This window comes from Falco rusticolus, chromosome 3 (assembly GCF_015220075.1).
Source record: "Falco rusticolus isolate bFalRus1 chromosome 3, bFalRus1.pri, whole genome shotgun sequence".
NCBI lineage: Eukaryota > Metazoa > Chordata > Aves > Falconiformes > Falconidae > Falco > Falco rusticolus.
In genome coordinates, this window is record NC_051189.1 from 11161990 (window position 1) to 11176418 (window position 14429).

The 14429-nt window shown below is 40.4% G+C and overlaps 1 protein-coding gene across 1 annotated transcript in view; it reads left to right on the forward strand.

The window, feature by feature from the left end:
- Window positions 1–14429, forward strand: part of ANKH (ANKH inorganic pyrophosphate transport regulator) — a 113634-nt gene that overhangs the window by 87807 nt on the left and 11398 nt on the right. Inside the window, exons 9-11 of the mRNA XM_037379573.1 lie at window positions 11751–11880; window positions 12903–13026; window positions 13609–13708. Of these exons, the coding sequence (XP_037235470.1) occupies window positions 11751–11880; window positions 12903–13026; window positions 13609–13708 (354 nt within the window). The remainder of the gene's footprint in view (window positions 1–11750; window positions 11881–12902; window positions 13027–13608; window positions 13709–14429) is intronic.

Genomic DNA, 14429 nt, shown 5'->3' on the forward strand with positions numbered 1-14429 from the left:
TTTAGATAGAATGTAATAATTAGATTCATGTCTGAACTTTTTCACAGGGGAAGAAACACATACTGATTTCTAAGGGCTCCTGCTGATGAGCGTTTGTAGTTTAAGGAGTTACTATTGGCAACTGTCTCATTTCTTTCATTTGCTGGAGGTTATCAGCCCCTTAGGAAGAGCAGCACATGGGCATCGTGTCAGCTTTCTGGTGCTCACATCTTATAGCACAGCAGCATAAGCTACCATCAGTTGGCAGTTACCTTATATATTAACATATAGTGTATGTAATTATAAATATATATCTGATAAGTGTATAATACGCAGAGTGTTATTATATGTAATTATAAGTGGGGGGGGTTATATTGTATTACAACGATCAGAAGTTTTAAGCTGCAGCATTTAACATGCTCGCCTGTGCATCTCTTATTTCCCCCAACCATGGGCAGAAAAGTGGGACAAAAAGACTGCTGGGGACCGCAGGCTCTTTAACTGATCTTGCGAGATTGAATAGAGGGACCCCGTCAAAGTTTTAAAACAGAAGAGAGGGCTCCAGAGTAATAGGGTTTTTTTTTTGCTGGGTCCCTGTGATGGGATAATTCAGTTTCAGCCTGAAGAGGGGAGGAGAAAAGTCTTTGTTCATTTTGATGACAGTTTACTGTAAGCCATCCCATCATTTGCCTGATCTTCAGTCATCATCTGCTTGATTATCTTCTATAATTAATCATCAAGCACCTAGGAGATAAGAAGAAAACCCTGATCAAGAGCAAGGAAGCCAGTGTAACAGGGAAAATTCCCTATATGAAAGAACTAAAGTATTTGTACAGCTACAGAATACAGAACTCAGTAGTTGCTGCTTTCTACTTAATTCTGTAAGAGCTAGAGCCAGTCACTGTGGAAGAGAAGCAGCTGTGTTTCATTCAGGCTGAGAAGCCTTGTCTGTTTAAAAGGCAAGTCCAGATGCCCAAGCTTTTGTGCTGTGCTTTGGATTTAGTTATGCCAAACTAGGGACTGCCAAGTGCATACCATCTGCCAACTCTCCTGTCCTGTTGATGTAGGCACTGGCAAATAAAATTGGAGCCTGCATGAGTGAAGACAGAATATTCATACCAGCTCAGTATATTATTGCAATAGCATTGCTTTATTGACGTATTCCCTGATGCTATGCAAACATTTTATACTCAACAGCTGTTTAATTTCCAAATTAAACATCAGCAAATCTTATTTCCTAGCCATCAGTCCAGCAGCTGATTTTTCCCATGAGGGGCACCAAAGACTATCCAGTTTTCAGTAGACCCATTTGCTTTCAAATTTTCAATCTCTAGTCTAATAAATATGCCATTTTGTATCACTTTCTGCATTTACCAATAATTTCATTTTCCACATGATGAAGTATCCCAAGTAAGGCTCTTACATACATAAGACACTGATTTATTTGATGTTTTCAGCTATGCTGTCCTGCTGAACAATGAGACATACAGCAACTATTAGTAAAGGACAGAAGTTAAAGAATTCTTTGCATCTCTGCAGCAAGACTGACTGCTGTCTTACTAGGTATCTTTAGCTTGCATTCAAGGTAGTATGAGTTAGGCTTGCATGTTGAGAAACATCAAAGAAACATGTTCCTGCTTCACTGATGAAACCTTGTGAAAGCAGAAGAGGAGTGTCCATAGCGTGAAATAACTGCACAGCAGTTTGCTGCAGCGTGCAGCTCTCACTGGGTGTCAGCAGGCTGGTGCCTGGAGTCCCACACAGGGTGACATTTAGCCACCATGAATGCACTTAATGAGCTGCGATGCCTACAGAAGTATCATGCACTTCGCTTTGTTTCCATCTTTGGAGACAGAACACTTCAAGGGTCTTACTTCAAGGCTGAGAGACAGTGCATCGCATTCAGAACCTGACAGGAGATCAGCTTTAATTTTTAGATGCCTTAAGCAGCTTCACTGTAGCCAGAGGGTGTGCAAAGAAGTATTTTAAAATAGAATTTGCCACAAGCAGTATATGTGAACATACTTCCACAAAAATGCAGTTATTTTTTTCCCCCTTTCCTAAAGAAAATAAGGTCAGTTACCACTACTACTGTGAAATGACCATGAGACTGTCAGGTACCAAGAAAATACAGGAATGCTAGAATTTATGCTATCACCTTCATGCATTTGAGCAAACACAGTGAGAAGGTTTCTGTGTACACATGTGATTAACTTTGGTAAAGATCAACCTAGAGTAAAGCAAAATTATTTGGAAATTCTGACCAATGCAAGAGACTATCAGGCCTTTTACTCCATTATTCCTCCTTTACTCTCACTTGAAAGTTCTTTAGCCAAGTATCTGCCTCCTCATCTCTATGGTTTGGTTCAGACGCTGGGAAGGAGAACAAGAAAAAAATCGTTTCTGTTTCTTTGTGACTGATGCCACAGTTTTCCTCTGTGTATCGAGAGAGGTTTGCTACCAGAGAAAATCACCCAGTTATTACAACCTGTATAGCTTCGATAGCTGTACGCAGTCCAGGCTGCTAATGCTAGTTCTTCATTCACAAGCTGAAGAACGCATTTCCAACAAAGTGGTCGTTTCTGAGGTCCTTAATTTAGGCATTCCTCTCTGTGCTTTACACGTAACCTGCAGGCAACGCTGAAACCATTCCACTTGCCCATCTCAGCTCTTACATAGATGACTGATAGCAGGCATTCAGAAGATGGCTCACCAGGGCCAAACTGGGAATTGGGAAAGGGGGAGGGATTAGAGGGTGGTGTGGTGAAATATGAGAGTATTTACTAATAAAGAGAGAGCCAAAGACGTGTGCAGTGATGTTTTCTTTGTGCAGTGATGGTGCAGGAGAGCCCAGCAGTTAAAGAAGTAGTTACAAGTTAACAAAGAATCATTTTTTCATGAATTTGTGACTCATGGTCGAGGGAACAGCAACAGGGTCTGAAAAAGAGAAGCCATACTTTTAACTTCCTTGGCCCTTCAGATGCTTTACATCTTTTCTGCAAAAGGGGAATGCAATATGACACACAGTTCTAAATCTCATTAATCTATCTTGAGGATTTGGCTACTGTAGCATTTCTACCTTACCAGAAGAAACAGCCACAACATAGAAAGCAGGATTCATAATGGTGATTTCTTTCATGTAAACAGTGAAATCTGTGAGTTTGTCAGTGTTCATGTGCTCAAACTATAACATTGCACAGACTAAGTTACTCTGTAGAAATAAAAAATTGGAATTCTAGATCAGAAAGGTAACATGACTTCTGATGGCAATAACGCTTTTCAGTTTTTGAGATGCTTGTGTTTTAACAAATGTGGCCAGGGACATGAGCCAGAGTTTTGCAGCATTGTAGTTCCAGCACATCAGTTACCAGTCACTGCACCAGAATTTATAAACTGAAGATTACTTAAGAGCCAACTTTAAGAAAGTTGGCTTGTGTTACTACATCAACTAGGAAAGCCTTTGTTTTTTTCCTAAAGCTGACCAAGGTTATATGATTTTTGTGTGGCTTTTTGCTTGTTTTTTAATGAAGTTAAATCTGACTAGTGAACTTTAGAGTTTGAATAATAATGGAATTTTTTCAGTGCATCACACAACATCAAATCATAGATTAATACTGCCTATCCTCATTCCTCTTCCACCAACTTTAAAGCAATCATACTTTATAGTACATTTTACAGTTCATCCAGATTAAAGCAGTAGTCCATTCTCCCCTGTCTGAGGTCATGCTTACAGCTCTCCTCAACAGATTGTTCCCGAGTATCTCCATTTCTGCTTGTGAGAATAATTCAGTCCCCCTGAGTAGTGCTGAAGAGCTTCAGAGTCACAGTAGCTACTGCAGTGTATCTCTCCATTCCTGGTATTCGCTGTTTGCTTTCAGGAATACCTTTTTATAACAAAAGAGACCTTAGGCATGGCTAGTAACTGGCTTTAAGAAACAGTTCAAACTGCATTTTCTTCAGAACCAAAGTACATGTCACAAGTCAAAAAGCAGCCAAAAGTTTAAACCATTGCGAAGGCCACTGAATTTGTGTTCAAGGTTCATTCATTTTTTCCTATCTTTTATTTGCTGTCTTTATTTTACATGTTTGCATTGCTTTATTATCAAAGGTTACAACTGGGCTTTAATATCCCAGAATACAACTGGGATAATAGGACTGAGAGGCAGTAAAATACACAGGAAGAAATGTCACATCAAGAAACCAGTCTGTCTCAGAGGACCTAACCCCAGCTGCTGACAGCGCCAGTATCTGAAATTTCCTGAGTGACTGAGTGCAGTGTTATTATCTCTTGTGAGTATACAAAGAAAAGAAATAAACAGAGGGACAGATCTCCCCCACACTCCCCAGCCTTATTTCATCAATGGTTTCATTACAGCCTCACTGTATTAAGGATTGTTCACAAGTCCTGTCTAGGATATTCACATTTTAAAAAACAGCATTAACTTTTAAGACTAAATCCACTTTCTTTTGACTTTACTGTCATACGCTATTTGGATGCCAAGGACAGCTTTTGAATAATACCACCCATCCAACGTATGGGTGTGTTTTCCCTGCTTTGATTTTGCCCATCTCTGAACTCCCGGATTGTTTTGTTTTTTTTCCTTCAGGCTGCTGGCACAAAAATAACAATTGAAAAATGGCATATTGGCAGACAATCACTCAAGCTTTTTACCCTTTCGAAGTCAGGTTCAGTTCCCGCTTCAGTAAAAATTATTTCAGACATGAGTGGAAGCATTCCTGCCTGCTCAGGAAGATGCTAGACCACCAGAGGCTGACTTTATGAAAACCTCACGAGGGCCTTGTCCCATCCATGGCACTGCACTGAGCCTTTGTCCCAGAACAAAGGATTTCTGTTTATTCCAGTGAGGTGGAGACTAATGTCTCCTTCATGATTGTTCAGGTTTCACACAAAGGGTCTATTCTGCATGGGTGGCTGGAGCAAGCAGAAAAGGAAGGGTCAAAAATTGTCACTGCGGCATGTTTCTGCTCTAACTCCATAATCGCAATAGGAAGCAGGAAGGGCTGCAGAAAACTCAGGACAGAAGAAGTCGACAATTTTCAAAGAGAGCTTAGGAATCTGCCAGCTTTGGTTTATTTGAGCTTTTTAAAAGTGAAGCTGTACACCGTAAAATAACCTGCTTTCTGTAAGAAATAAAACAGCATCATTCGGTGGGGAGGTGTAATGTCTTAAAACATTTAGTGACCCAACCCAGCCTGAAAAATGCCGCCTAAGTATTTTCAGCAGCAACTAGGGGGAAAGCAGATGTGGCATCATGTTAATGCTGTCAGAGAGTCAGGGTATTGTGCAGCTGCTGGGCCTAGCTTTATTTCGGAAGATTGTCATATTCTGTCACTCTAAACTATAAGGAAATCTGGAGGAGGTGGGGGAAGACTTAGATCTGTAGGAACCAATTATTTCAGATGTGGTTAGGGAGTTCTCCCGCAGGCAGGCTCTGGTTTCTTCTGCTCCCCCTGCTGCTTGACAGATTTTACGGTGGCTGTTTTCAGCCTCACAGCACCCTTCGCGGAACACAACGTTCACAGAAATCTATACTGACTTGCATGCGCCTGAGGGATAATTGCTATAAAAGAACGTCCTTGTGATTCAAGTCATCAGCGCTATGATAAACCACTTCCAAATACGACTGGGGTCTGACATTTTTACCACACACAGATCCAGGACTATTTGCTTCATAGGATCACAGGACTGTACAGGTTGGAAGGGCCTCGAGTTCATCAGGTCCAGCCTCAGGCTCAGAGCAGGGTCGGCTGTGAGATCAGGGCAGGTTCCCTGGGGCTTTGGCCAGCCTGGTCTGGTCTTGAAAACCTTACATTTCCCACACAAGAAAAGGACCCACTCTGCATGCATCAGAGTTACAGGGCATGTGAGCGTATCATCATGATATATCCCAACAGAGCATCAGACTGTCGGAACCTTCAAAACCTCTATTTGGGCTGATCAATTTTATTTTTTTTTTTCTTAAAAATTGTATATCAAAACCTCCTCAAAACTGCCAAAACTGGGATGGACTGTGCAAAGACTGCTCTCTGACATGATTTACAGCAAAGCACAGGATTCTGCAGGTCCGTTCTGGTGGTATGCATAGCAAGCCGGTGACACTGGCCTCTAGTGTTGTACCATACCCAGCAATTCCTCCACAGCTTCCAAAGAACTTTATGATTGTTTATAGCAGTGTGCTTAAAAAAAAAAATAAAACCATCTAACATCACCACCCCCCTTTAAAGATACCGAGTTTTTCACATGATTATTTTCATGTTAAACTCACACATTATTTCCTATCACAGGAAATAAGTCTTTATATAAACCCTAGACTTTTTGATTTCTTGGTCCACAGTAAAACACAAAATCCCTTGTTAGTGTAAACTGATGAGTAGTTGGATCTCCTTCCTTTGTAAGAACGCTGTAGAACATTTCCCACGTTGTTCAGCTACTTGGGGGACTGCATAGTGGAATGAGTGCTCAGGAGGTACGAGGAGTTTGTATTCTGTTGCATAGCTATGCTCGACATGGAAACACATTCCAGCTGTAGTCTGAAAAGGGGAGTAACTAACAGCTTGTTTAGTTTTGGTACTAGCAGTTAACAGTTCAAAAGGATAGTTACTTTTATTCTTCGTCATAAAAACATAGAAGTGCAGTTTCCTTTAACATTAAGATGCTAGAGTAAATTTTTGAGTGACAAGCCCCAGTACTACATAGTCATTTAGAGAACTATATTTTCAAGGTCAATGAAGGTATGGGTTTAGAATAGCCATTAGAACAGCACTACAAATTCAACTATTTTTTCCTTTTCCAATATCTTGCAAAATAGAATGCTGAACAGCAGAGTCCAATTCAGTTTTTCACACCGATGCAAGTTAGAACAAGATATTCTTTTGACTTACAAACATATCCGCAAGGTCAGCTCATCTTGTAAGTGTGATACAAGCTCTGAAAGGAGACAGAACTAGGAAAGTTCTGTTTATGTGAGAAAGAAGGAGACCATGGAGATATTTGGCCCAGATAAGGTTCAGACTACTTTTTGATTCGTTGATTGCACACTTCAAAAGGCAAAATCATATGATTTACATTCTTCCATATTAATAGAAGTGATAAACTTAACTGATACAATCCCAAAGATCTGTATCTGAGGTGCAGTTCAAAGCTGAGATGTGTAATCAGGTCTAAAGTAGATTTCCTTTACCTCTTTCCACTGGACACCATGTAGCATGAATGGGATAGGCAGGTTATGAACAAGACACAGGTTAAATTAATTAAGATGCAATCCTCAATACATACATAGAACAATATTTTAAAGGTAAAACACCTCTCTTGGGGCAGCCATACTTCTGCAAATATAGCAAGTTCAACAAATGATAGGAAACAGCTGCTGAGAGTTGTTTTGCAGAATATGAACTGCATTTCACCACAGAAGAACCTTTAACAGGTTAACGGTATTCTTCCCTGTGGTAAAAATCTGTTACTCCAGTCTCATTGCAAGCTGGTATAGCTCTAACCTATATTTAAAAATATCCATTTTGGATTCCATAGCTTCTTTCTGAGGAACATAGAGCCATCTCGTGTCTTTGTCATCAGTGTTTCTTCTAACTGGAGCCTGCACTGAAGTCTAGAAATGCTGTATTGTTGTTCATAGCTCACTGGAATACTCTTTTGTGCTGTCCGTTTATCAATGAATGTCCCAAAAGATAGGCAGCTTTCTACAAATGTCAAAAAGCAAATCAGTTTAGCGCCCTACAGATTGCTATACACATGACAATAGCTCTTGTTAATGTATTATAATGCATCATGTAGTGGGTCTGAGGTTTAGTAATCCCTGTCAGCAACCAGAATAAACAAAAGTATCTTCCAGGAGATGCAGAGTCTATGAAAAGACGGTTAGTTTTTAAGAACTACTAGCATTCAAGCTCACACATGCAGCATCTGAAACAAAATCTGATGAACAGACTTTTGTTGCGATTATTTGTGAAAGTCACATGCGTGACATCATTAAGAAAAGAGATTAAGGAGAAGCTGGACTGAGCACTAGCAGTTTGATACTTTTCCTACTGAAACAAAGATTTGGTGCGTTCTCTCAGGCTTGCTGACAGCAGGGGTTTTTGATGTGTAACATTTGAATATGCCTAGACGCTGAACTTGCTAGCTGAGAATAGCATTGTTCCACACGATAGCAAGCACCCACCTTACTAAACAATCAGTGAGAGGGCTTTTGACTTTTTTTTAATCCACAACTGAATTGGGGAAAAAAAGCCCAGCGTGAATATACGTTGTATGCACAACATAATGCTGCGTGGGATGAAGGTACATCACAGTTATCGAACTCCTGAAGCCGTAATTTCCAGCAGCTCAGTACGTGCAGCGAGGGAAGAGCATCTCATGCTCTGCACTTGCTCTGCTCTTTGTGCTCTTTCCTTAGGCAACGCCCGGTAACCTTTAGCAGGGAGGCAGTACTAATGAAATCAACTCTGTTGCTAGAATCTCACAAGCAAAAGCCTTACTCCCGAAGCATTAAAACACTTCAGCCTCAGCAGAGTTGCGAAGCATAATATTTATTATTGTATAAAGCCATTGCAGCCAACTACAATTGTAACCTGAGGCTGCAGTGCCATTAGACATGCGTGTTGCTAGCCTATGCAAGAGCTTTTACTGTTTTATCTTTACCTCTTGATTAGATTAAATGAACTATAACTGTAAGTCTACCCAAGCCTATTTATTCTATTTTTAACCTTGCAGACACACAGAAAGACATAAGGGGGAGGGGTAACCAGTGTTTAACTAAAAGAAATACAGGAAACATAATGTAGGTAAATCTATTTCCTAAAATACTTCCTGATCTGAGCCCCAGGAAGCTAGCAGCACTTACTCCAGTGGATCCCATCTCTAATTGCGTGTCCCGTGTTCCCTGTTTCACTGGACTGCTTGCATCGTTCCACCTGTTCCCATCTTCTCCAGTCTCCTTTCTGGTCAGTCTTCATGCTTTACCAGGGTGATCACAAACAGCATACAGACCACTCAGCATCACAAAAAAGCTAAGATTTCCTCCTATTTTCAATATACCTCATCTGTAATAAAATCAGTAGCCAAAATGCCTTCCCTCTTTTGCACGTTTAGTGTTACTGTTTCCCCAAACTAGAGCCTGTTTTCTTCCACTGTATTTTGATTGTGTCTTTGAAATAATATGGAAATTTCCCAAGTTACAGGCACCCTAGAAATTAAATTGCAGAGGGCTAGCATGATGCGAAGGATTAATTTCTTTTCCTGAAGCTTTGTTCCCTGTGGGCAATGAGACTATTATCTGCTCATAAGATGACAAAGAGGAGTCTCTTAGCAAGATGAAACTAGCTATCAATATTGCAACCAAGAAGATGGAAGCGTGCTGAGACAGAAATAGAAGGTCCTTCTGTTGCCATGGCTCACCTCCTCATACTGCTTATTCTTGAGCTTAGCAGTCACTGTTGTCTTTACCAACCAGCTGCTGTATAAGACGTGCTCTTGGAAGCCATTTATCCGCACTGACTCTGCTGATCAGCAGGGCAGGGAGTGGGGCAGATTGCAGTTTGCAACAGCTGGGAAGGAATGCCACATGGGCATAAGTCATTACCCCTGATTTGCAAACTGACTTTCCTCCTGTAGAAACTGGATGAAGATTGAGTCTGTTCTTATTAAGGCCAGAAACAAACATTAACTTCAAAGAGAACAGGATTGAGAACAATGCTTTTGGTCACTTGCTTCCTTGCCTGTCTAACCGTGTTGGAGTACTCTTTCAAAAGGCAGTTGAAGAGGGAATGACTGCTGTATTTGCCTTGTGCTAGCAGTCAACAGACTCTGCTGTTAGCATAAACGTATGGAATCTTGCAGCAGCAGTAACTAAACTGCTCATTGGATGCTAATGGCATTGTGCAGTACAAGCAATGTGAAGGTCTTTGCTTTCATGAAACCAGCAAATTATAGTTGAAGAGTGGACGTCTTTGCATCTTACTTTGTTTATTGGACTTGGAAGAAAGATTTGACAAAATCCGCCTGGTAGGGTTGATTTACAGGTCATTTGCAGTGGGAGTACAAATTGCTGCAGTCTGCCTAATGGTGTCTGTGACAATGAAACAATTTGCTCCGTCACTCTACAGTTACTTTTTAATAACTGGATTCTCAACCACACCACCTTCCCTGCTCGATTTTCCCCTCTGCTTCAGCTGTACCCTGTACAAGTAGTTTGGCAGGGAGAGAGAAGTGCTGGCGAAATCAGAAAAAAATCCGTGCTCAGTTCATTTGTTTTCTGCTCATACCTTCCTCTACTTACTGTTCTCTGTGTAGGTGATAAAGATATACTGCAAGACAACATCAAATTAGTCAAGTAAAACATCCAATTGTGAAAAATAAGTAATGGTTCCTAACCTAAGAAGTGGAAAAGAAAACTGAAGATGAGCCTTTGTGCAGGAAGGTGAAATGTTTTGTTTGCTGCACAGGCAGTCAGAACGTGAGACCTCCCGCAGGCCACTCGGTCACAGGCCTGGGGAAACTTCTGCAGTATGGGTACTTGTAGGCTAAACAGAAAGGACAATCTCTGGCACACAACCAGCGAATGAGAGTGAAATCCCAGCAGTCTTAGAGGGAGTGGGACTTCAAAGACTGGCTTTAAAAGCCGTCTGAACATGTAGAGATGTGACAACTGGATAAAAAGGAGAAGAGCTAGATACTATGATACTAGCTTGTAGGCTAAATTATCAGAGTGGTTACAGAGTCTTACAGAGCCATCAGACGGTACAGCCAGTGCGCATCGTTTACCTGGTACACTGGTTTGTAACCTGACAAGAGAAATGCCAGAGCATTTAAGGTCCCAAGTTTTGCCCTGTTCAGTCAGCTTGCTTCCTTAACATCTGCTTTAATGCAAGAATAACAGGAAGAAATAACTTTTTTAATCACAAAACCAGGTTAAATAGCAAAGTAGTTATACCTGAAAGGATGTCATGTACCCCTTCTTACAGGAAAAGTCCTGGAAGGGCTGTCAGTTGTATTCTTGAGTGAGTGCCTTGAAGCGAAGCTGGACCTGCCAGCTGCCAGCAGCCCCCTCAGCTTGGACTGAAGCCCTGCCTCAGTATTGACCAAAAAATTAAACAACATGTACGAATGCTGTACCATGTATTGCAGGCTTTTTATGGAAGTTTTCCTTTCATGTATGGACTAAACAGAACACTGTAATAAAAATAACAAGACTTAGTGGATTTGTAGCCCGAGGGCGCTCTGTCTGTAGGGCTATGCTGAACACCTTTGCCTTGCTATCAGGCGTATTACATACCAACAGGACTAGTATCAGCAGTACATTTAAACCCCTGGTCTTAGATTTAAGTCAGATCTCTAGGTCTTGGAGTACTTGAAATCTTTAGTTAGTAAAATATTTGATAATCTGTTTAGGAATATGGGTGTCTTAACCAGAGCAAGTGCTGTAATAATAAAGTTTTGTACTGTTTTGGTAACACTTATTTGCAGGCACCATAAAAATTCTTTCTATATGTGTCAGTCCTGGTATGTGAGGAACATGAAGAGTAGGAATTGCTTCTGAAGTTAACATGCCTCTCTTATGTACGTGTGTGTACTTTGTGTATTTGAATGCAAGCAAAGTATAAACATACCATACGTGTATTTATTGCCAGTAATCTACCCATCAGTGAACCAAATACATTTTTTAGACTAGGAGGGACCATCTTTTGTTGTGCTTCCTTTATGAAATACAAACATTTCTTCATTTTGTTTTTTCTAGCTCTGTTTTGTGATGTTTTGGACACCAAACGTGTCAGAGAAGATTTTAGTTGACATAATTGGAGTAGACTTTGCTTTTGCAGAGCTGTGTGTTGTTCCTTTGCGCATCTTCTCCTTCTTCCCAGTTCCAGGTAAGAAAAAAGAAGATAAAAAATCTGTAATCTCAACACCAAGCCAGCTGTGAGGTGTGGTCATAGAGTCTGGCATGGCTGTATGTTCAAGAGTGGCTAAATGCATGCCTAGCAGAAGTAACACTTTTTATTGAAGCTGGTGTAAACCAGAACTATTTACAATGGTAGTCAAGATACAAATGTTGCAGTAAGAGCAGTTTGTCATTACACAGATTTCTGACTGTCAAAAGTAAAGCCCAGATTCTGTCTATTTTAGTTGACCAAGAACACACACATGAATGGCAGTAGCAATACATGTGGGCCAAGACTGAAATTAACTATTTGGAATAGCAGTTAGGACCACCTCCACAGTAACATCACCTCCATTAGCCTCCCCTTCTACTGCCAGACTCGGTGGCTCTTTCAGATATCAGAGCATAAACAATATAAAATAAAAGTTAATGCCCTTATTCAAGAGAGAGACAAGCTTGACAGCAATAATCAAAATGTTTCCCCTTAAAAAATTCTCACTTCCATAATTAAGTGCTGCATCATGTAGTGTTTTCTGTTTATATGACAAGACAGTTTTGTAATACACTAAAAATCTAAGAATAGGTACATGTTGATATCTTTTCTTGTGCCTAGGTGTTACACCATGTACCACACAGGAGCTATAGGGAAAACTTTCCTTGATACTGTTTATCTTTAGGGGAGGGGATAGTATTTTTTAATGAAGAAAACAGCATGGACCATCTAATAAATTGGTCTTAGGAAAGCTTGCTGCCCGTAACATGCTTTCCCCACCCCGCCCCCACCAAAAAAAAATTAATATCAGTATATTAAAGCAATTTGGATACAAGATCTACTTCATTTCTATTAAGGTTTCCCACTGTGCAAAGTTACTAGAAACAAGTTTTACCATGGTTATTTCTGAACAGTGCTCTCTACATGAGAAAGTTTCATATGAGATGGTGGACTTTTGTTTTTTACTACTCTTGCCTCCCTTTCTTCCCATCGCCTCCCCTTCCCCTGTTTATGAACAGTGACTGTCAGAGCGCACTTGACGGGTTGGCTGATGACTCTGAAGAAGACATTTGTGTTGGCACCCAGCTCAGTGCTGCGGATTATCGTCCTCATCACTAGTCTCATTGTGCTGCCTTACTTGGGGTAAATCCTTATTCTCCATAGAGCTGATGGGTTTGCTTTTCTCTTCATTCCTGTTGCCTGTCACTTGGTAGCTGAATTTGCATAGCTCAGAACATTTTCCCCAAATACTAACCATAATATAAAGCCTAAATAGTGTCAATATCTGGAGAAGAAATATTTACAAATTTACAAGAGTGACTGTTCTAGGCAGGCACAATAGCGATGTCTCTTTTGAAAAAACACACGTCAGAGGCAAAATTTTGTCCTAAGGGGAATGTATTTCCATGTTATTAAATGCACTGTTAAGAGAGCTCATGAAAGAATATCTTGTTTATAAGTTAAATAATCTATTCTACAGCACTCTGTACAAGACTTTAAATTCTTAGTCCATAATTTGACTAGAATGTTGTTCTTTCACTAAACAGTGAAGCCATTAAGAAACAGAAGGGTCCTTTGAAATACGCATCATTTTTTTTGCCAGTGTAGTATACGCTGAAGGAGATATTTCTATTAACAGATTGGTTCTATATGCCGGTGAAAATATAATGACAAATCATGCGTTCTTACACAACCATGACTACTTTCTTTTTATGCCACCCACAGAGTTCATGGAGCCACTCTTGGAGTAGGATCCCTTCTAGCTGGTTTTGTAGGTGAATCCACCATGGTTGCAATAGCAGCCTGTTATGTCTACCGGAAACAGGTAAGAATTAGTCTCTTCAGGATCTGATGAAAGTTGCTGATGAATGGAGTGGACTTTAGTTCAGTTTAAGAGTACACTTTCGAAATGTAACTCTCCAGCGTCCCCACTTAACTGAATCTGGTTTGCTTCTCCATGTGGTCTCAAATGTGTGCTTTGGGAATGCTTTGGGTTGAAATAAAACCAAAAGGTGCCCTCCAGCTGCTAGAAGGCATTCAGGCCATGGGATGTGCTGGTCTGAGGTAAACTTCTTACTCCTCAAAACACATGTTCATGGATATCATGTCCTTACTGGCACCTATTTTGCACTGTAGAGCTGCTTCTACACTACGACAGAGCTTCTTTATGTAGACACAGGAACTACTCATCCAGGCTTATTATATGTATATGTATATGTATATGTATATGCATATGCATATGTGTTTGTGTATATAGGTATACTTTTATTTCTTTATAAAACCAGCTCTGCTGAAAATGGACAAAAAGTACAGTTGCTTTTTTTTTTGCCATCTACAGAAGTTGCTTAAATCAAGATATGCTCCTGCAGCAGTAGAGGATAAGAGCTTTACATATACTTAAACAGGCGAGGATTTCTTGTAGGCATACTTTTACATATTTCACACACTACAGTCCTGCATGTACAGAGTAGTAGTGATACATGGATTTCAAAGAATATTCCATTAAGTGGAGTCAAAGACAGGATAAATGCTGGCTGGGTTACTGG